Below are 24,271 nucleotides of genomic sequence, written 5' to 3' on the forward strand. Positions count from 1 at the left end.
TCTTTGTTAATGTCCTCCTGAGTTTCTAGGGAGTCCCCAAACCGTGAACATTCATAATGCAAAGTAACCACTGAAATCCCATCTTCAGGCACCGAAAAAAATATCTAACAGCTTCTATGGGTAGGAAAAATAGGATAGTATAAAAATGTTAGTTTCAAAAGCAATTGAGCACCTGTAAGCAAAAATATGTAAAATTAACCTCCTCCCCATCTAAGGGAAGTTCATAATAGAGTGGGCCATTGCTAATACTTACCGTATATACTCGGATATAAGTCGACCCCAATATTTGACCCTCTTAAGCTGGAATTTATTGATTTCTCAAGTATAAGTCGACCCACTGTACAACTCTCCACATAGATAGTAGTCGTCCTTTTCTTAAATATATTTTTTAAATATATTTTGCAATAATTATCCTTTAAGGAGATTACTGTACATTATTTATATGTTATTTTTACATGTATGAGGCAAGATACCTGGAGCAAATGACCCTGCATGATCTCCATGCATCTTCCCCACACTGCTGCTGTTAATACATAACATTAACAATAGCACAGTGTTGGAAACATGCTTGTAGATGATAAGGGTTAATTGTTCTAGGTCTCTTGCCTCAGATCTGTTTGGGATGGATACCTGCTGGCTGGGATCAATAACGCTGCTCTCTCCCTGGCGCTGCACAGTGGCGCTATAATCACTGTATAAACAGCGCTGACACTTCAGGAGGGAGCAGCAATTAGATAGGCTGGGCATGGGACAGTGATGCGGCTGGCGGGGGCAGAGCTTAAATCGCCAGTGTCCTGTCATGAAAAGCTGCTTGCATCAGGGACAGGCTGGAGAGGACAGTGATCGCTGGCTGTAACGTAAGAATTTTTAGAGCGGCTTCTACCCCGGCAGCAGTTGTAGGAGCCGCTCTAAATCACTCCGTTCCAGCCACTGATCACTGTCCTCACCTGCCTATCCCTGATGCAAGCAGCTTTTCATGACAGGACACTGGCAATTTAATCTCCGCCCCCCGCCATTCGCATCATTGTCCCATGCCCATCTAATTGCCGCTCCTCCCTGAAGTGTCAGCACTTACAGCGAGTGCCAGGGAGAGAGATGCATTATTCATTTTAACAGGCACAATGGGGCACAGTGAGCGGCCCCTACCCCTGCAGCCGCCGGGGCATCACATGCTCAGTGGGGGCCAGCATTCTCAGTTGTCGCCTGAGAGAATAAGTAATTAGCGGGGGTTAGTCCATTCTCCTGCTTGCAGGGGGCACAGCATTGTGGCATCTGGTTGGCTGGCAGCACTAGGGTGGCATCCTGCAGCAGATGCAGAGCAGAGGGGTCGCTTGATACTCAGCTACAAGTCAGAAATTTAGGTCTGATGCGAGTACAAGTCGACCCCCCTACTTTACAAAAATAGATCAGACCTAAATTTCTCGACTTCTAGCCGAGTATATACGGTACCTATAGAGGGATGTTCCGCTGCCACAACACTATCCACCATGAAATAGGCACCAAACCCATGTGATCTATCCAATTTGATCATATACACATATACATATATATAGGTAGACAGAATCAACTCATAAATAATATATCTCTGATGGCCATCAGGAAGTTCAATAATGAGCTGTCCTGGGCCAAGAACCCGGGACCATGTATCAAAGCTAATAAAGTACATAAGAGTGAATATGAAAAATACACATACAAAAATACCTAATGATTACTGAACTGTATCAAACCGGTATATATAAGCAGTTAAAGTCATACCTAATATATGAGGACTTTGAGTGAGATCAGACGTGACCAATATAGTGAAACACAAAAGAGGCAAGATAGCAAGGCCAAGGATAAGGAGACCAGTGGTAAGGTGACAAGGAAAACCCCCGGTGGACTGCTGTTTACACTGCGCCTCCCTCCCCCCCCCCAGCACTCTATATAGAACAATTGATACAGCGTACCAAAACCTGCCAAGGTTATCCACAGTGTCAGAGGTGCAAGAAGGGGATGGGGACAGTTTGTTTATGATCACTACTATTCAATGCATCTATAGAAGTGATTATTTCCAGCACGGGACCAATAGAGAGCTAATACTGCAGTTAAGGGAGGGCCCCTCTGGTTCAAGGGCCCCAGCGCGGTCGCAACCTCTGCATCCCCTATTGCTCCACCACTGTTTACAAAGTAAAAAAGGCAGGCATCAGAACTGGACGATGGAGGGATTACTGGGTCTGTGCGCATGGTTTATCAGTGAAATATGCTAGGGGAAAAAAAGTCTGATACACGGAAGCCCCACCTTGCACATTACCGGACTTAAAGAGAATCTGTATTGTTAAAATCGCACAAAAGTAAACATACCAGTGCGTTAGGGGACATCTCCTATTACCCTCTGTCACAATTTCGCCGCTCCTCGCCGCATTAAAAGTGGTTAAAAACAGTTTTAAAAAGTTTGTTTATAAACAAACAAAATGGCCACCAAAACAGGAAGTAGGTTGATGTACAGTATGTCCACACATAGAAAATACATCCATACACAAGCAGGCTGTATACACCCTTCCTTTTGAATCTCAAGAGATCATTTGTGTGTTTCTTTCCTCCAACAGCTATCTTCAACTGAAGTGTCAGGCTGTTTCTTCCTGCAGAGTGCAGACAGCTCTGCCTGTATGTAATTCCTCAGTATGTGAAAGCCCAGCCAGCTCAGAGGAGGATTTATCCAGCTTGTAAAAGATAAGAGAGAAGAGAGAAGCTGCCCTACTCTAAATAATACACAGGCAGTGTGCAGAGAGGGGCCTGGAGGGGGGAGATGCATCACAGAACCACAACACTGAAGAACTTGGCAGCCTTCCAGACACAGGCTGACAAGTCTGACAAGAGAGAGATAAGTTGATTTATTTCAGAGATGGTGATAGTAGAACGTGCTGCAGTAAGCCAGAACACATTAGAATAGCTTTTGGAACTTGTAGGATGATAAAAAACAGGATGCAATTTTTGTTACGGAGTCTCTTTAACCACTTCAGGATTCGGCGTACGCTTAACTACGCCCCTGAATCCTGAAGTGGACATGTCAGTTCACGGAGGGTGTCTCCGTGAACACCCTGCGAGCCTCCGATCGTGGCTCGCAGGGTAAATGTAAACACACGGGGAAGATCTTCCCCCGTGTTTACATGTATACGGCGCTGCTGCGCAGCAGCGCCGTGGCGGAGATCGGCGATCCCCGGCCTCTGATTGGCCGGGGACCGCCGGCACCTGATAGGCTGAAGCCTATCCTATCCGGCGCAGGACGGAATTCCGTCCTGCGCCGCTCACAGGGGGAGGTAGAGGGAGGGAAGGGGAAGGCGGCCAGGAAGCGCTGCGGAGGGGGGCTTTGAAGAGAGCCCCCCCGCAAGCGCAAGCAGCCGGCGGCGATCAGACCCCCCCAGCAGGACATCCCCCTAGTGGGGAAAAAAGGGGGAAAGTCTGATCGGCCTGGCTGCTAGCTGATCGTTGCTGCGGGCTGGAGAGCCCACGCAGCACCGATCAGCAAAACCACCCGGTATCCGGAAGTGGTTAAAGTGAAATTTAAGAGAAAACAAAGTGATGTGACAAATTGTATTTATCCTCCTACCTCTAGAAATGATTTTTTGATATCACACAGTTTTATGTTTTGTTTAAAAACTTTAAAAAAGCAGATTTATTGATTTGTCTCAGCTCAATGAAACAGCCTGTTCCTGTGTCTAAAGGCCCATACCCACGATGCGTTTTTTCCGAACATATTTACGCGATGAATTATTTTTTTCCAACGATATTGCAGAACATTGCTTAACGAAAATTCACTAAACAATGTTTCACGATGCACATTACCCACGGCGATTGTTCATTTTTTAACAACCAACATGCCGGATTGAATATTTGAGTATGGTTCCGATCTATATTGACTTTCGCGGGTTTTATCACGATAATGTAAACAATCGTTTAAATGATCATTCGCTTGCGGCGGTGCAAACAGCGCTTGCAGATTCATCCAGATGGATAGGGGAATGATCATTTTTGACAGTGGAAATTTCCGATCCATCTGGCTGTGGGTACTTGGATTCAGAGTGCTCAAATATATGCACTAATCTATCCTCTCCTGGCAGAGAACTGGGCTTTTGAGAGCAAAGTATTCTATAGCTGTAATCCTCATCAGTAAGGGATGCTATAGTCTGACTGGAGTCCGGACTGGAGAAAAACTGTCAGTTGCATAGCTGAATATTAACCTCTTTCAGGCATAGAACAAAGAAAAGCATTACAGCACATTTATGTGTGTGCTTGGCACAGTACATACACATATCTATCTCATCACGTCACATGTCACTTAACCTCCCTGGCGGTAAGCCCGAGCTGAGCTCAGGCTATGCCGCGCAGGGGGAGATCTCAGCCCCTGGTGGGGCGATTTTCATTCTGTAAATTGCTGTGCGCGCAGCCAGCACTTTGCTAGCCGCGCGCACAGCTTGATCGCCGCCGCTCTGCGGCGATCGGCCGCACGCAGCGGCTGAAGAGGGACCCCCCCCGCCAGAGCCCTGCGCTGCCCGGATCAATGAGTTCCGGGCAGCGCTATGGGCTGGATCGAGTGTGCCTGACGTCAGGACGTCGGCTGACGTCCATGACGTCGGCTGACGTCATCCCGATCGTCGCCATGGCGACAGGAGAAGCCAAACAGGGGAACGCGTTATATACGCGTTCCCCTGTTTGCTATAGATGCCGGCGACGATCGGACTAGAGGGCCATATGCGCCCTCTAGTGGTATTTCATGTAGCTACCACTCTGGTAGCTTTACATGAAACAAAAAAAAAATAAAAAAAAAAAAAAAGGATTTTTTCAATTAGGGAAAAAAAAATTAACCGCCAGGGAGGTTAAAGGAATACTGTAGGGGGGTTGGGGGAAAATGAGTTAAACTTACCCGGGGCTTCTAATGGTCCCCCGCAGACATCCTGTGCCCGCGCAGCCACTCACCGATGCTCCGGCCCCGCCTCCGTTTCACTTCTGGAATTTCAGACTTTAAAGTCTGAAAACCACTGCGCCTGCGTTGCCGTGTCCTCGCTCCCACTGGCGTCACCAGGAGTGTACTGCGCAGGCTCAGTATGGTCTGTGCCCGCGCAGTACACCCCTGGTGACATCAGCGGGAGCTAGGACACGGTAACACAGGCGCAGTGGTTTTCTGACTTTTAAGTCTGAAATTCCAGAAGTGAACCAGAGACGGGCCCGGAGCATCGGTGAGTGGCAGTGCGGGAACAGGATGTCATAGGATGGACCATTAGAAGCCCCGGGTAAGTTCAACTAATTTTGCCCTGACCCCCCTACAGTATTCCTTTAAGTTTCCCTTTAAAGTGTACCCAAGGTGAAAAAAAAATAGATACCCAAGATAATGGAAGCCTCTGGAGCCTGCAGGGGCTTCTCACGTCCTCCTGGCCCCAGGACCATATCAGACAACTTATCCTCCTCTTGTACAAACACAGCCATCCTGGACCTGTACAAGTACGCTGGAGCCACTCATCCACGAGTGAAAACGGTCCAGGTACGGCCGTGCTTGTGTACATCGGGGAGTGCAGTCAAGAACTTCAAGGGGGTCTTGAGCAGAAGTGGTCTGGAAGGACAGCTTCAGTGGTGGAGCCCATGCCTTGTTCAGTCAGAGCCCTTTTGGCAGCACCAGGGGTCTACCCAATATTGGCCAGATGGCTCTAAAGTTTTGGCTGATTAGTGTTTCTTCCAAGAAAAGTCTGTGATATGAAAGGTCTAGGATGGACAAAAAAACCAAAACAAAACAGGAAACCAACGAGTGGTTCCAGGACAGGAAGTGCTCAGAGCAGGATTGCCCACAAGGACACCTAGGCTGGTGGCTGGTGCCTAGCAAGTTTAAAGGGGCCCTCCTGCCACCTTCTCTAACGCCTCTCCACCACAGATTACTAAAAGGACCATAAGGGGGACCATAAGGGGGAGCCAAAGCTACAACTTGTCCAGGGCACTATTTCATCTTAATCTATCTCGGGAAGTGCTGTATATGTCTCCAACAAGGACAGAGAAAGCAATTTCAAACAATATGTTTGCCAGAGTTGGTCTTTAATCAATACATTTGACCAGGGCTGTGGAGTCGGTACAAAAATCTATCGACTCCAATTCCGACTCCTCAGTTTATGAAACTAACCACTCCAGGTACCCAAAATGGCTCCGACTCCTAGACCCTGACTCCTTAGTCTAATACTTGCCAGGGCTGTGGATTTTGTACAAAAATCATCCGAATCCTCAGTTTATGAAATCACCGACTCCGACTCCAACTCAGACTCCGGGTAACCAAAATTGCTCCAACTCCTCGACTCCGACACCACAGCCCTGCATTTTACAAATAGGTGAAAATGCCAAGCGAAGACTTAAAGATTGGTATCTTACCTTATAGTTTCTTCTATGAGACGATCAGAACTATGGGAAAAAAACATACAATCATTAAATTAATTTTACTGAAGGAGCTTTAAGTTAAAGAAAAGCAAACTGTTCGTAAGTAAGTTTAAATATTCTTTTAAAAGTATGCAGTGCCAGCTGAGCATTGTGTTCTGTGATAGGGAGAGTGGAATGAGGAGGATGGACGGAAACTGGCAGCACTAGCAGTAGGTAAATAACAGCAATAATCAGGCATGATATTCTAATCACTAATATCGGAGGACACTGGCATACACTTGGACATGGTGCACAAAAATACTCTAATATTTTGTTGAGGTGAAAGGAGGCTTGCAATCAATGTAATGTTTTTAGCTGTCTTGTGCAGCTTATCACACAGTAAGTGGTTACTGCAGACACTTCAGAATGAATGCAGCTGTGTAAAGAGATCTCTGCAGAATAATCAGAGGATGCATAAGAGCAATGACCTCTCTGGGGAGATACCGAAAACCAGATTTTCTTCCTGACAGCAGACAATGTGCTGATCTATCCATTTGAGTAACTGCCGACCTGCCAACCTGTCACCGCCAACTGTTCTTTTATGCAGACGGAGATGTTTGCTAGTAATGCCCAACATAAAACAAAAAAAGCATAGGCGGATTCTAATGTGCCATTTCTAAGCAAACTGGTGGCTGTTTCTGTTTACCATTTATTATTATTAATTTATAAATAGCCAACATGTTCCTTGGCGCTGTATAAAGTAAGAAACAAACATGGGGTACATTATACAGACAATGGTATACACCAATATACAAAATATAGTATCTGTACAAAATACAGCAATGGTAATTACAGTGATAACATTAACATGATATGTAAAATATATAAGGGTGAGAGAGCCCTGCCCTTGCGAGCTTACAATCTAACGGAATGGGGGGAAACAAGAGGTGGGGTAGTATACAACAATCATACCTACAGGCAGTGTGTTTTTAGGTTATCTAGTAAGGTGCACAACTTGGCCAGAGGCCAAATGGGGAATAGCCTAAGGTGGAGCGTATGCTTGCCGGAAAAAGTGAGTTTTGAGGGAGCGTCTAAAGATATCAAAGGTTGGAGTGACGGATGTGTTGTGGAAGGGCATTCCACAGGGGTGAAGCTGAAGCACATGCTAAATCTTGTATACTTGAATGCCAGGAGGTAATACTAGAGGAGGACAAAAGGTGGTCATGTGCAGATCTGAGATTGCGATTGGGTTGGTATCTAGTGAGGAGATGTACAGGGGAGAGAGACTGGACAGCTTAATAAATTAGTGTTATGAGTTTGAACTGGATCCTCTGGTTAATTTACAGCCAATGAAGAGCTTGATAGAGAGGAGCAGCAGAGGAATAGCGAGAAGAAAGATGCATGAGTCGAGCAACTGAGTACAGTACAGATTGGAGCGGTGCCAGTCTATTAGTTGGTAGCCCACAAAGCAGTATACAGTATTACAATAGTTCAGAAGAGATATTAGAAGAGCATGTATTAACATTTTAGCTGAGTCCTGAGGAGAAAAGATTGGATGGGAGATTTGTTTTTGAGCTGGAGATGACAGAAGCTGGTTAGGGAGTGAACGTGAGGAATAAAAGAGAGAGAGAAGAGGAGTCAAATATTACCCCTAAGCACTGTGCTTGGAACTGAAGTTATGGGGATGTCATTAACATTTATTGTTATATCAGGCAGAGAGGTGGACTGAGACAGAGGAAAAAGGATTACAGTATATATTGGCATATAAGACTACTTTTTAACCCTTGAAAATCTTCTCAAAAATCAGGGGTCGTCTTATACGCGGGGTGTCATTGATGCCACAGCCTCTTAGATCTCGCTGCTAAGGACTGTAGTGAAGCGGCGCAGGCGCACGTGGGCGAGATCTGAGAGACAGAGAAGGAGGCAAATAGGATACAAGGGCGGGCCAGAAGGGTGAAAGAAGCGTGTTTTATTGGCACAGCGCGATCTATTCTTCCATGCCACTCTATTACACAGGTAAACAAGGAGAGCCGACCAATCCACTTAGGGAGAGTTGACCAATCCAACCAGTCAATCGCTTATATATACTGTTATATACTGGGTACCACATACAGTACAGCACCAGTATCTGTTCATACATTCTCACGTGCCTCACCCCTCCTCTGGAATGCCCTTCCACAACACACCCACCACTCTCCCACCTTTGAAATCTTTAAACGCTCCCTCAAAGCCCACCTTTTCCGACAAGCATATTCTCTAGCTTAGGCCATGCACCCACTAAATAACCTAATTATGCACTGCCTGTACATATACTGTATACTTTCCCACCTCTTGTTTCCACCCCATTCCTTTAGATTGTAAGCTTGCAAGGGCAGGGCTCTCACCCTTTTGTGTCATGGAATGTTGCTTGCACTCTGTTAGACATTGATACATTTTAGTCATCATGTTAAATGACATTGTAATCAGCAGTGCTGTATCTTGTATCAGTGTTCATATTTGATGTATATCATTGTCTGTATCAATATGTATCCCTTGTTTGTTTTCTTACATTGTACAGCGCCACGGAATATGTTGGCGCTTTATAGATAATAAAAATACATAGCACCAGTATATGATTTTTTTATTTTTTTTTTATTTTGTGTGCGTTGGAAGAGGGAGATATACGGCGAGTATATCCCAAACTCTATATTTTAACTGGAAACGTTGGGGGGTCGTCTTATACGTCCAGTCGTCTTATATGCCGGAATATACGGTAGTTCTGTTTTACTCATATTAAGTGTTAGAAGTCATGAAAGAGGATATAGCAGGCAAGTAGTCATAAGTATTGGCTACTAATTGGGATAAAGTTCAATCATAGGTTAAAGTTCCTCTATAAAATGCAACTATGAGAGGGATATGGAGGCTACCATATTCATTTCCCTTTAAAGCAATACCAGTTGCCTGGCTGCCCTACTGATCCTCTGCCTCTAATACTTTTAGCCATAGACCCTAAACAAGCATGCAGCAGAGCAGGTTTTGACATTGTTAGATCTGACAACATTAGCTGCATGCTTATTTCTGGTGTGATTCAGACACTACTGCAGCCAAATAGGTGAGCAGGGCTACCAGGCAACTTGTATCGTTTAAATACAGTATGTATGTATGTATATATATATATATATATATATATATATATATGTATATATATATATGTATGTATGTATGTATGTATGTATGTATGTATGTATGTATGTATGTATGTATGTATGTATGTATGTATGTATATATATATATATATATATATATATATATGTGTATGTGTGTATATGTATGTATATATATATATATATATATATATATATATATATATATATATATATATATATATATATATATATATATATATATAATAAAATATGGCAACTTCCATGTTCTTCTCGCTTCAGTTGTCCTTTAAAGGACGACTGAAGTGAGAAATATATGAAGGCTGCCATATTTATTTCCTTTTATAGAATACCAGTTGCCTGACAGTCCTGCTGGTCTATTAGGATGCATTAGTGTCTGAATAATGCCAGAAACAAGCATGAAGCAAATCTTTCAGATCTGACAATAATGTCAGAAACACCTGATCTGCTGCATGCTTGTTCAGGATTTATGGCTAAAAGTATTAGCGGTAGAGGATTAGCAGGATAGCCAGGCCACTGGTATTGCTTAAAAGGAAATAAATATGTCAGCCTCCATACCCCTCTTGCTTCAGCTGCCCTTTAAATGGTGGCCCTTCCATAGATGCACTAATTGCAGCAGGTCTAGTCCTCATACACACTGATGATGTGCCCAGTGATCTGTATCCTCGATCCTTGTGTCCTCCACACCGTTAGCTTTGACAGTTTATGCAGTGTGTGCTGCACACACCATTACATCAACTCCCTGTCATTTGTAAAAAATGCTACATAAACAGAAGCCTATTCCGCTGCATCTGTCAGATAAACCGACAGCGCAGATTATGAAATATACATTTGACGGTTTTCTGTTTAGAAAGCAGAAATAAAGTGATTTACAGGAAAAATGTCAATGTCAATAATGGCAAGAAGCAAGCGGCCCACAATACGGATGTGCAGAGCAGTCAGGAGATGTTATGTTATTTAGCAGGAGAGATTGAGATGTTTTAGCTGTCAGTGTCCTAACATCTAATTATCAAATCAAGCAGGAATGGAATGATCTGATCCCACCGCAGGAAGGTGTTTAATACTGTCAGGCCGGCAGGTAGGTCTCTCCTAGGTCATTTGCTCTGCAAGAAGCTCCATCTACAGCAGTGGAAGTGAGCAGGGAAAAGGCATTACTGAACATCATTAACAGTAACCGCAGTGGTCCAAGGCATGCCAGGAACAAGTCTAATGGATTCTGTTACTCCTCCAAAGTAAAGGAATTAACATATGCAGCAGCATTAGGAACGCAGCTGTTCCTTTCACTGCTTGCACTTCTCTTTCAGGTTATCAGACACTTTCCAAAACAATGCACCTAGGAGCGCAGCCATTACTAACAGGCACAGTGCATCAAGCGTTTTTTGGTGACAGGAACTGACTGTAAATCTCGAAAAAGGCAATGTAAAGGTGTGTACACACCTGATTTCTTCAAACTACGGGTCGTAAGACCCGCCCGCAGGGCAGCTGTTCTGACGACAGTTTCCCCGTATGTACGGTCTGTCGGCAGGCTGATAAGGCTGGTTTTGACCAATCGGCTCGGCGGATCAGTCAAAATCAGCTTTATCAGCCTGCCGACAGACTGTACACACGGGCAAACTTTCGCCAGAACGGCCGCCCCGTTGAGGTAGGAAACTGCTCACCTATCTGCCGTGTGCCTCCCCTAGGGTCTGCTCTCCATCGCCGGAGGCACCTGTACCCCCATGATCTTGTCTCATGTGTCTCAGTATCAGGGCTGTGGATGTTTGGGTACCTGGAGTCAGAGGTTTCATAAACTAGTAGTTGGAGTCCGATGATTTTTGTACCAACTCCACAGCCCTGGTAAGTATTAAGGTACCCACTAACGGTACAATTTTTCCTTAGGTGCAATCTTTCCACTCACTTTTTACGATCGTAAGTAATCGGAAGGTAACTATCGATTGTTCCCATAAATTAGGGTCAATTAGGGCATTTTCTCTCTTCAGATAGAATCGTAAAATTCAACTTTTGGATAGATTACATTTCCTGTTCTAATCGACCAAAGAATTGTTTGACATCGATTTTCGCAATACACTTTACACTTTTCTGTTCAATTCGATCATAAAAAGTGTATAGAAAGATCGCATCTGATGAAATAATTGTACCGTTAATGGGCATCTTTAGACTAAGGAGTCAGGGTTGAGGAGTCGGGAGTAGTTTTGGGTCTCGGAGTCGGAGGTTTCATAAATTGAGGAGTTGGATGATTTTTGTGCCAACTCCACAGACCTGGTCAGTATACGGGAATGAAGAGAGGATGGGTCGGGTCCGATTATCAGAATAAGGAGTGCCACTACCACCACGCACCCAACTGAGCCCTTTTAACAAGATTTTTCCAGCATGTGGGAACAAATCGCGTTGTGGCATCGATCCCTGCCAGATTCATTCATTATAAAGAAATCAGACGGATATTGATGCTGCAAATAGAGTAATCTATCTGCACCTTTAGCAGATTTGTGTCCCTAGCACCACTAAAGGTCAGGCTTTTAGTTAGAGTTTAGGCAGGATAAACAGGATGTGGCTCAGGCCGACCGCATTCCTGAAATAGTTCCCCTCCTCTCTCCCTTCATGCGGAGTTGCGAGCAGGGGAACTTAAAGCTCACCCAATCAACGTATTCCTTGTCGCGTCTTCATGGCAACAAGGCATCACACGACACGATGTTGACACGTGCCAGCGTCCCGGCGTTGTGTCGTGGCTCCCTGTGGCCATGGAGACATGACGTGGGAATTGGCGATTAGCTTTTAAGTTCCCCCATAACCACCCGCGACTCTGCAAGGAAAGAGGGGGAAGACAAGGAATCCAGCCCGCCGACAGCGTACGCAGACTGGATACAGCCCGAGGGCCGTAGTTTGCTCAGTGCTGCGCTAGATGGTTCTTGGGTAGCCAAGAATCTAGTGTGTGAGACTGAAGAATCATCTCTAGGGAACGTAGACAAAGACTATTGTTCTTCTCCCTACACCACCTGCGATGTACAGTCATCCCTCCACCCCACTCCATAGCAAAAGAGAACATCAGCTCAGCTTCACATTGTCGCCCGAGGGATCGAATCCCAATCTCAGGACAATTCAGGTGTTTGAGACTTTACAATTAGGTCCTAAATGTGCCTAAAGCTATGTACACACCTTAGATTTAAAGAGACACTGAAGCGAAAATAAAATTATGATATTATGATTTGTATGTGTAGTACAGATAAGAAATAAAACATTAAGATCAGATACATCAGTCTAATTGTTTCCAGTACAGGAAGAGTTAAGAAACTCCAGTTGTTATCTCTATGCAAAAAAGCCATTAAGCTCTGCTACTTTCAAAGTCGTGGAGAGGGCTGTCTTCTGACTTATTATCTCAAGTGTTTTTTTTTCTCTGCCAGAGGAGAGGTCATTAGTTCACAGACTGCTCTGAAAGAATCATTTTGAATGCTGAATGTTGTGTAATCTGCACATATTGGAGAATGATGCAATGCTAGAAAAAACACTATATACCTGAAAATAACAATATGAGAATATTTTCTTTGCTGCTAATCATCCAGTAATTATTCATAGTACACAACCAATTCACTATATCATATTTTTTTTTCGCTTCAGTGCTTATATTCAGCAGGGGCACGTGTGCCCCTGCTAAAACGCTGCTATCCCGCGGCTAAACGGGGGTCCCTTACCTCACAAAATCCCCTCCGTTCTTTGCGGGGATCTCTTCTGCATTCAGGCAGGGCTAATGGCCACAGCCCTGCCTCACGCGTGTCTGTCAGCGCGTATCTCCGCCTCTCCCCCGCCCCTCTCAGTCTTCCTTCGCTGAGAGGGGCGGAGAAGAAGCGGCGATGCGCCGCTGATAGACGGCGCTGAGAGGCAGGGCTGCAGCCGTTAGCCCTGCCTGAAGAGCAGCAAAATCTATGACCAAGTTGGTCGTAGATTTTGCATGGGGGGGTTTGGGGGTGAAGGGACCCCCGTTCAGTCGCGGGATAGCGGCGTTTTAGCAGGGGCACACATGCCCCTGCTGAATATAAGCACTGAAGCGAGATTTATTCTCGGTGATGGTACAGACACATACATGCGATCTTCAACACATACAATCATATACAGTAGTAAAAAGTAAACATATACCTATGTGTACAAACAGCACATAACTATAGTGAAGGACGCGTGGGGAAGTCTGGAGTGCTATGTGAGGGGAGCAGCCTGCCAACTACCGACGGCGCTCGCTCGCTCCACAGCAGCTCCAGATGCCCCGCAGTGTGTCCTGGAAAAGAGTGGATAGAGAAAGAGAGAGAGAGAAGGGATAGCTAAAGAGAGAATGAGGAAAGAAGGAGAGAACCAAACAGGAGGAGAGAGCGTCCCTATTAGGGCTGCAGTTTTCAACACCCCGGGTACAGTCTGACAATCAGTCCAAGCCCTGGCTTGCTGCCCAGAATCTGTTGATGGTGGTTGCAGGCAGAGGGGACCCAGTGCATCTGGGACCGAAAGGAGCCAGTGGCCGCACAGGCCGATGGAGCTAGCGGCCGAGCTGGAGGAATAGGGACTGGCAGTCGAGTGGCCAGCAAGTTCCTCAGTGAATGGCTAATCCCACCAGGAGAGAGTGATGGGGGACCGACTTTGGGGCACAACACACATATCGGGCTCACATGGGCAGGGCAGCAGTGATGTGCCACCAGGGGATGATTTGATCTCCCCTGCTGTCTGGATGGGAAGGCATCCTGCCTGTGCCTGGCAGCAGCGGTGGTGGTTCAGAGGCAGGGCGAAGCCATGAAGTGCCTGGGCCTATCGCCACTCCACGTGGGTGGCGGCAGCCACTCAGCTGATCAGGCCCCGTGGTGTCCTGGCAGTCACGTGGTAGAGAGCACGGAGATCACGGAGCTGCGGCTCTATGGTGGTGGAGCTGCGGGGCTGTAGCGGCAGATGGGAGCTCGGCTCTATGGTGATGCAGCTGCGGGGCTGTAGCGGCAGATGGGAGCTCCCGCTCGAGCAGATGGGCCAATGGAGGAGGGCGGCCGGCCCCCGACATCCCGTCCATCCCAGCGGTCTCTTGTTCCACATCCACGAGGCGTCCTAGTCTCCTGGCAACGGCGGTGCAGTGGCCCTCTCAAGCGCCTGCATGGAATGCGGAGGCCGGACCGGTGGTGTCAGCACGCGTCTCTCCCCACTCACAGGTCCCAGCGGATGGTCCACATGCTGGTAAGCTGGTGAGCTTCCCCTGCAGTCGGTCTCCCGCGGCGGAGCAACCCGACCAGCCGATGGCAGCCTGCGCTGCACGCCTGCGTCCCCTACATCTCACCAGGCAGATAGAGGTTTAGGTGAGAGCAGTTGGGAGAAATTAAAGAGAGAAAAAGAAAAAAGGCCGGAGCCCTGTGGCCGTGGCGTCCGCAGCCGGCGCCATCTTGATAGATCTATAGATCTTGATAGATATAATAGATGTATTATATCAAATTCATTCAGAAAGCTTTTACAATGGAGAAAACTCTTTTCTGCTTACAGTCAACACTGAATCCTGCGAAAATAAATAAAAATCCTCTCTGCTGTGTTTACTGACCCTTATCAACTGCTATTAGCGATCAAGACAACTGAGGAAGCTGTAAGTCAAGTAACGGATAAGCTTCTGAGCAAAGTGAAACACAGTCTATTAGCCTTTTCAATAAGTATATAGCAAATAATTGTCGGATTATAAAAGTCCTCATGATGTAGGGGATATTTTAACTATAGATCCACTTCAGAAGCTGAAAGTAAAAAAAGCAGTTTGTTTGTCATACAGAGGTAGAAAAATAAAAAATATATTGTATATAAAATAAAATGCATGGCAGAATATTATACTAAATATTTCCCTGAGCAAATTAGACAAGTTTTGATTTCGTCTTGTGCCTTCATAGGATAAAGCCACTCTAAAGGTTTTAAAAAAAAGAAAAAAATAAGCTGTGTGCATCTGGCATTCCTGACACTGTACCTTGCATGAATATTCACCCTCCTCCCCTACCCACCCTTTGATTGCGCCATATGCTTCACTCTGCAAGAGACCTGAAAATTAGGGCAAGAATGATTGAAGGTTGGGCAAAAGCTGCAGGTCCCATACATGGAAAGGTAGCAGAGACATTCCCCAGAACATATGGACAGCTGAGGTTTCAACTAAAAGAGCTTTTCAAATCATATCATGCAAAATTTAGAAATGTATCATTACTAAAAGAAGACAGCACACAGCTAAACTTGACAGACACTGCACTGAAAACTGACTATTGAATGCTTATATAACACACTAACTAGCACTGATTCCAACAACAGTGCAGGAACAAGTCCCAGCTTCACAGTGAATTAAATTCAAGTCTCAAAATCAACCCTCAGCAGATGATCTGGACTTTAAGGGATCTAAGCAGCAAAAGACAAAATGTGTCAATCATAAATGGTGTGGCAGCAAGCATTTAAATACTTTGGGGGCTGGTCCCTATATGTATGCGAGCCTCCGCAACTGCTGCCGTGGTTCGAAGTGCCCACGGTAATTACATACCCCAGCCAAGAGACTAAATCTCATTAATTGACTAAGATCACCTGTCATGCTTTGCGGCAGCTGAGGCCGCATGACATCACTGGGGCAAGATGGAGGCTAGGGAGCAGCCCCCCTCTCCTCCTTCATAGCAATGAAATGAGTCATAAGCCTATAGGCTAGTAAAGTGTCCAAACAGCACTCGTCCCAAAAATTCTCCCCCTACAGGTCAAGACCCGAGCAGTGTGGGGAACTGTAATTGTGCGTGTGTGCGCATGTGCAGACGAGCTGACTGGTGCGACTGAGCCGGATTACCGGCACCAATAGGAGAACGGAGGTACTCGGAAGGATGGAAAGGGATGCATCGGTGCTCATGGGGCTGGAGGAAGCCCCGGGTGAGTCAGATCTTTTGATTACAACATCTTTGGTAAACTTTAAGGCCCGCTTCAGACCGACGGCTGGCGGTGGCTCGATTAGCCGATGATAACTGCTTTTCTACTGCCACACAGAAAAGTATTTTGCATCAGTTCCCAACATTCTGTTGCATTTTAAGCCCATAGAGCAGCGGTTTTCAACCAGGGTTCAGTGGCATTTTACATCTTCTGCGCGACAGATTGGTCCCGCTTTCCCCTTCCGTGGGACAAAATAGTCCCACTCATCCTCTGATGCGACCGGCGGATTGATTCAATCTGCGGCACATCACGCCACTCTTACAGGGCAGTTTTCGCGCCTTTCAGCGTTTCGTAAGAGAGCGAGCACCCTTTTACGTAAGGAGGCAGCGGCGAAGGAAACGACCTGAGTGACAGGAGATGAGACAGCTGAGCAGAAAAAAGACAGAGAACGAGGTAGTCACTGGGTGAGTATATAAGGGGAGGGGGTTCCTGACCACCTATACTGGGAACACATGTCTGGTTACCTATACTGGGGGCCCCTATTCCTGCCTACCTCTACTGGGAACACCTATGTCTGCTTACCTATACTGGGAACACATATGACTGGATACCTCCTATACTGGGGAGCCCCTATTCCTACCTACCTATACTGGTAACTCCTATGCCTAGCTACCTATACTTGGGGCCCCTACTCCTGCCTACCTCTCCTGGGGACACCTATGCCTGCTTACCTATACTGGGGGCCTCTATTCCTGCCTACCTCTACTGGGTAGTATCAATGACACCATTGATTTCCTATGTGGGATGAATGCACTGCATATATGCCTACTACTGAATTTTATATGGGGTAATTGCTGAATTGCATGTGTGTGCTATGGTTGTAGATTGGTGTATTTTATATGTTAGGCGATTGCCACATTGTATATGGGGGTGATTAATGCATTTGTTATGGGAGTTGATGTGTTTGTACATAATACATGACATTAATGGTGATAGAATGCTAATTAGTGAACGTTTTAAGTTTGCAATCAAAATGGCGATGTCTCTCAGCATCATTCAGGGGTTCCTTAAAGAGAATCTGTATTGTTAAAATCGCACAAAAGTACACATACCAGTGCGTTAGGGGACATCTATTACCCTCTGTCACAATTTCGCAGCTCCTCGCCGCATTAAAAGTGGTTAAAAACAGTTTTAAAAAGTTTGTTTATAAACAAACAAAATGGCCACCAAAACAGGAAGTAGATTGATGTACAGTATGTCCACACATAGAAAATACATCCATACACAAGCAGGCTGTATACAGCCATCCTTTTGAATCTCAAGAGATCATTTGTGTGTTTCTTTCCCCCTGCAGCTATCTTCCACTGAAGTGTCAGGCTATTTCTTCCTGCAGAGTGCAGACAGCTGTGCCTGTATGTAATTCCTCATTATGTGAAAGCCCAGCCAGCTCAGAGGAGGATTTATCCAGCTTGTAAAAGATAATAGAACAGAGAGAAGCTGCACTAATCTAAATATCACACAGGCAGTGTGCAGAGAGGGGCCTGGATGGGGGAGTTCATAGCAGAACCACAACACTGAAGAACTTGGCAGCCTTCCAGACACAGGCCTGACAAGTCTGACAAGAGAGAGATAACTTGATTTATTACAGAGATGGTGATAGTAGAACGTGCTGCAGTAAGCCAGAACACATTAGAATAGCTTTTGGAACTTGTAGGATGATAAAAAACAGGATGCAATTTTTGTTATGGAGTCTCTTTAAGATTTGAAAAAAATTTAAGGGATCCTCTGCCTAATGGTGGCCATACATGGTACAATTTTTTCATACAATCTTACCATTTCTATGTAATATAAGGGAACTGCCTAAATTATCCTTTCAGTATATTCACTTAATTTACCCTTATACTACATAGAAATGGTAAGATTGTATGAAAAAATTGTACCATGTATGGCCACCTAATAAAAGGTTGAGAAAGGCTGCCATAGAGGGACACGGAGCCAGGTATGCAGCTGACACTACACGCAGCATCTCAGAATGTTCAATCGACCACAGCAATTGCTGGTAAACGCACTGAGATGAATGCTGCAATTCATCTCAACGCAAGGCGCGGTGGATCCCGGCATTAAACAATACAACTAAGAGCATTATCTAAAAGCCATTTCCACACTAATAATAGTGTATATATGTATATAGATAGACATACTAAGACACAGTAGAACTGTTAAAGAACTCTTAAAGAGTCTAAGAAGCTGGAAGTGAACAGCTTTGCTTTCTATCACTATGGCATTGCAATAAAGCAATTTAGCTATTAAAGCACTAAATGGAAAGCCAGTCAGGTTTAAACTTTAATGGAAGGCGTTCATTTAACCCTCATTTCCACAGCTGACACATAAATGGACGAACACTTAAGAGCAGGGCCGAGCTAATTTGATTTCTGGTAAAATTCAGCACAGATCCTCGCCTGCTTGCTGCGTTCTTGTGGAAAACATCCAAACGTGGAAGAAAACAAGAAGAAAGCTATGGAGAGCTGCTGGGTGCTGTGCTGCGCCGCGCAGGACCGCTATGGAAACAGATGGCCTCAGCTTGCAATCAGTGTACGGATGGCCTGTAAATTATCACTGTAGCATTAACTACGGTGAAATATGTTAAGAGGGAACCTGTCCAAAAAGAACCAGCGACAAAGACGACAGCAAGATATATGAAGTAGGATGTAATTATGCAGAGGTAACTAAAAACAAGGAAGACTCTGACTGGAAGTAAAACTTTCTTTAGCGGGTCAGGTCAGCTACAAAAACTTCTGCTGATACAAGCAGCTGAGCATTTCACCAGCATTTTATATCATTAAAATTATTGTTACATCTTCCGCAGCGCTGTACAAAGTACATAGTCATGTCACCCACTGTCTCTCAGAGGGGCTTACAATCTAATACCTAACACAGTACCATTGTACTCACAGTATTCCTATAAGGAATTAACCAACTATTACACTAGGCCAGAGACTATAAAGTGAAAAATAAATAAATATTGAACCTCCTTAGTGGTAATCGGGATGGAAATATGCAGCTTAGAGCGGTAATCCCGTGCCTGAGTAAGTTATATGCCGGAGCTGCTGCAGATCTCTCTGTGGTATGTTTTTTTTCTGTTTCTAGGGTCTAAAAGCTTGTGAAAAAATTGCACAGCTTTTAGATCCTAAATCTGGAAATAATCATAACGCCAGGAAGGTTAAACAATCTTTTAATCAGAGAGTAAGAATGACTTGCCAATTCTGTTTCTTTTAATGCAGTCCCTGAGCCCCATTTATGCTGACTTCCAGTGGGTAGCCCCACCCTATTTCAGACAAGTGACATGGCATTCTATCTATCTGAGATAGAGTCCCACAGTGGTTTCTCTGAAAGGGGGCGGGGCTACATGCAGGAAGTCAGCGCACTCTGAGCTCAGGGACTGCATTAGAATAAAAAGTCATAACTTTCTCTGATTAGAAGATTAGTAAAAGATTTATTTTTAACTTTATAGTCTTTTTCACAATGTCTTTAATAAATCTCATCTCAGAGAACAATAAATCCAAAATCCCCATCATAGTCACAGTTTAAAAAAATCTATTCACAGCCACAGAATATGTTGGTGCTTTATAAACCAATAACAATAAGAGGAGCTCTAGTGATGAAGTAGAATGTAGTAAATTATTCAGGATGCCCACTTTTATGATAAAAGGAATCTGAAGTGAGAGGTATATGGAAGCTTACATTTATTCCCTTTTAAACAATCCAAATTGCTTGGCTATCCTGCTGATCTTCTGCCTCTAATACTTACAGCCATAGACCCAGAACAAGCATGCAGATCAAATTTTCTGACCCAATTAGCTGCATGGTTGTTTCTGGTACGTGATTCACACTACTGCAACCAAAGTTGTCAGCAGGGCTGCCAGGCAACTGGTAGTGTTTAAAAGGTAATACATATGACAGCCTCCATATCCTTCTCACTTCAGATTCCCTTTGTGCATCATAGTTTATATATATATATATATATATATATATATATATATATATATATATATTTACACACACACACACACACACACACACACACACACACACACACACACACACAGTGGGTTGCAAAAGTATTCGGCCCCCTTGAAGTTTTCCACATTTTGTCATATTACTGCCACAAACATGAATCAATTTTATTGGAATTCCACATGAAAGACCAACACAAAGTAGTGTACACATGAGAAGAGGAACAAAAATCATACATGATTCCAAACATTTTTTACAAATAAATAACTGCAAAGTGGTGCGGCCCCCTTTGATCTGAGTGCAGTCAGTTGCCTATAGACATTGCCTGATGAGCGCTAATGACTAAATAGAGTGCACCTGGGTGTAATCTAATGTCAGTACAAATACAGCTGCTCTGTGAGGGCCTCAGAGGTTGTCTAAGAGAATATTGGGAGCAACAACACCGCGAAGTCCAAAGAACACACAAAACAGGTCCAAGACAGGTCAGGGATCAAGTTATTGAGAAATTTAAAGCAGGCTTAGGCTACAAAAAGATTTCCAAAGCCTTGAACATCCCACAGAGCACTGTTCAAGCGATCATTCAGAAATGGAAGGAGTATGGCACAACTGTACACCTACCAAGACAAGGCCATCCACCTAAACTCAGAGGCCGAACAAGGAGAGCGCTGATCAGAAATGCAGTCAAGAGGCCCATGGTGACTCTGGACGAGCTGCAGAGATCTACAGCTCAGGTGGGAGACTCTGTCCATTGGACAACTATTAGTCATGCACTGTACAAAGTTGGCCTTTATGGAAGAGTGGCAAGAAGAAAGGCATTGTTAACAGAAAGCATAAGAAGTCCCGTTTGCAGTTTGCCACAAGCCATGTGGGGGACAAAGCAACCATGTGGAAGAAGGTGCTCTGGTCAGATGAGACCAAAATGAAACATTTTGGCCAAAATGCAAAACACTATGTGTGGCAGAAAACTAATACTGCACATCACTCTAAACACACCATCCCCACTGTCAAATATGGTGGTGGCAGCATCATGTTCGGGGGGTGCATCTCTTCAGCAGGGACAGGGAAGCTGGTCAGAGTTGATGGGAAGCTGGATGGAGCCAAATACAGGGCAAACTTGGAAGAAAACCTCTTGGAGACTGCAAAAGACTTGAGACTGGGGCGGAGGTTCACCTTCCAGCAGGACAATGACCCTAAACATAAAGCCAGGGCAACAATGGAATGGTTTAAAACAAAACATATCTATGTGTTAGAATGGCCCAGTCAAAGTCCAGATCTAAATCCAATCGAGAATCAGTGGCAAGATCTCAAAACTGCTGTTCACAAACGCTGTCCATCTAATCTGACTGAGCTGGAGCGGTTTTGCAAAGAAGAATGGGCAAGGATTTTAGTCTCTAGATGTGCAAAGCTGGTAGAGACATACCCTAAAAGACTGGCAGCTGTAATTGCAGCAAAAGGTGGTTCTACAAAGTATTGACTCAGGGGGCCGAATATTTATGCACACCCCACTTTTCAGCTATTTATTTGTAAAAAATGTTTGGAATCATGTATGATTTTCGATGCACTTCTCACGTGTACACCACTTTGTATTGGTCTTTCACGTGGAATTCCAATAAAATTGATGCATGTTTGTGGCAGTAATATGACAAAATGTGGAAAACTTCAAGGGGGCTGAACACTTTTGCAACCCACTGTGTATGTGTATGTGTATATATATATATATATATATATATATATATATATATATATATATATATATATATATATATATATATATATATATATATATATATATATGTAAGTATGTATGTATGTATGTATGTATGTATGTATGACCCTCCTCCCATTGATGTTTAGACTGATTTTTATCATGCAAAATCCTTCTCCCAGTGCACTCTGGTGATCCCTACTCTATTGCACACATACTAGAAGCAGAGGGAGCTCAGTTTCTGCACCTTGCTAATGTTTACTAAATGGATCTGACAGAGGAATGCAAACAAAAGATAATGTCATCGCCTCTTTGGATGCGGCCAGAAGTGCCCACTGAAGCAAGGAGCTTTTGCACTGAAGAACAAAGTGCTGTGTTTAACTGTTATATATATATATATATATATATATATATATATATATTCGTAATTAAAAAAGGATATAACAAAGCATACAACTCTTTTGCACATAGTGCCAACAGAACACAGCAAGTAGATATAAAGACCCAGGTTCATATTATATTGAGGCCCATTGATTATTGCTTTTTCTTGCGTAAGGTTCTGAACGGGATTTCCTGCTTACTCTGATCGCCGGAGGCGATCGGAGTGGGTGGGGGGATGCCGCTGCTCAGCCCAGGGCTCGCTACATGATTAAATTTTTTTATTTTTTTTAAAGTGCTGCGCTGCCCCCTTGCCGTGGGAATTGGACCGGCAAGGGGGTTAATAACTGGTTTTATTTATTGCTGTATTGCAGGCAGACATGTTTTCAGTGTCTCTCTGTCCCCAGCAGCTTCTCCACAGTCAGAGAATGTTTCACATTCCTCCCTTGATACATTTAAGTAAACACAAGATAACAATCTACAATGATGTGTCCACATTTCACTGCACTGAACTTTGAAGCTCTGTGTGTAACCCTTCCAATGCTGGTCTAGTAAAAAAAAATGCTTATTGAATATAATATGCTGTAAATAATGTTTTAGAGCAAAGATAAAATGCTGGGTTATATTCCGCTTTAAACAGAAGATAAAACTGTGGAATATCTTAAAAAATAATTTTAGGAGGCCAAATGGACAGCCTAACATCTCTACACAACAAAAGTAAACAGTACAGTCGCACTTGGGTCCCGTGGTCTGAATAAGATCTCAGATGCTTTCAAAAACATCAGAATCAGAATCTCTTTTATTCGCCAAGTGTAACAGGTGTTACACCCGGAATTATTTCTGGCATACACGGCATGGCAAGGAACAACAGTTTACAAACGGCTGTTAGTCATACAGATACATTGATACAAAGAAAGACAAAAAGACAAAATCAGCTATGCCACGAGGCAGGAGTGGCGAGAGTGGAAGGCTAGGGGACCTCGTATGAGAGGGAGCGAGAGTTCAGGTGCAGTACAGCTTGAGGGAAGAAGTTATTCCTGTGCCTGGTGGTTTTAGTGGGGATGGTGCGGAAGCGTCGGCCTAAGGGAAGCCGATTGAAGCGGTGCCAGCCAGGGTGTGAGGGGTCATTCACTATCTTATTTGCCCTGGACCATAGTCTGGAGGTGAACAAGAGGTCCAGTGGTGGCAGGGGTGACCCTATTATCTTCTCCGCAGAGTTGATAACCCTCTGAAGTTTGAGTCTGTCCCTTGCAGTGGCACCAGCATACCATACGATAATCGAGGAACAGAGGATCGACTCAATGGTGGCCGTGTAGAAGCAAGTCAACAGTTCCCGCGGCATTCCAAACTTCCCAAGTTGTCTCAGGAAGTACATCCTTTGTTGCGCTTTCCTTTGAGTGTTTGTGGTGTTATCCACCCATTTCAAGTCATTTGTGATGGTAGTGCCCAGGAACCGTAACTAGACACCCTGTTAACCACAGTGCCCTCAATGGAGACAGGGTTGATTGTGGAAGGGCGCCTTCTAAAGTCAATAACCAGTTCAACTGTTTTCCCTGCGTTCAGTACCAGATTGTGTTCCTTACACCAATTGCAAATGCGTTCAATCATGTTTCAAAAACATGATGGGGCCATACATGTGGATCTGACTGACTTATCCCTCTGACGTTGCTAATCACTTCTGGATAATAAGGAATTGGTCCCTCGGGACCCTCCCACATTAGCTTAGATCCTGGGCCCCTGGGTGCCACTGCTGAACCTC

The 24,271-nt window shown here is 44.5% G+C and overlaps 1 protein-coding gene across 2 annotated transcripts in view; it reads right to left on the bottom strand.

The window, feature by feature from the left end:
- GOSR1 (golgi SNAP receptor complex member 1) overlaps positions 1–24,271 on the bottom strand; it is a 136,335-nt gene that overhangs the window by 27,893 nt on the left and 84,171 nt on the right. For both annotated transcript variants that reach the window (XM_068270311.1, XM_068270310.1), the window contains exon 7: positions 6,385–6,414. In XM_068270311.1, coding sequence (XP_068126412.1) covers positions 6,385–6,414 — 30 coding nt within the window. The remainder of the gene's footprint in view (positions 1–6,384; positions 6,415–24,271) is intronic.

Source organism: Hyperolius riggenbachi, chromosome 2 (genome assembly GCF_040937935.1).
Source record: "Hyperolius riggenbachi isolate aHypRig1 chromosome 2, aHypRig1.pri, whole genome shotgun sequence".
NCBI lineage: Eukaryota > Metazoa > Chordata > Amphibia > Anura > Hyperoliidae > Hyperolius > Hyperolius riggenbachi.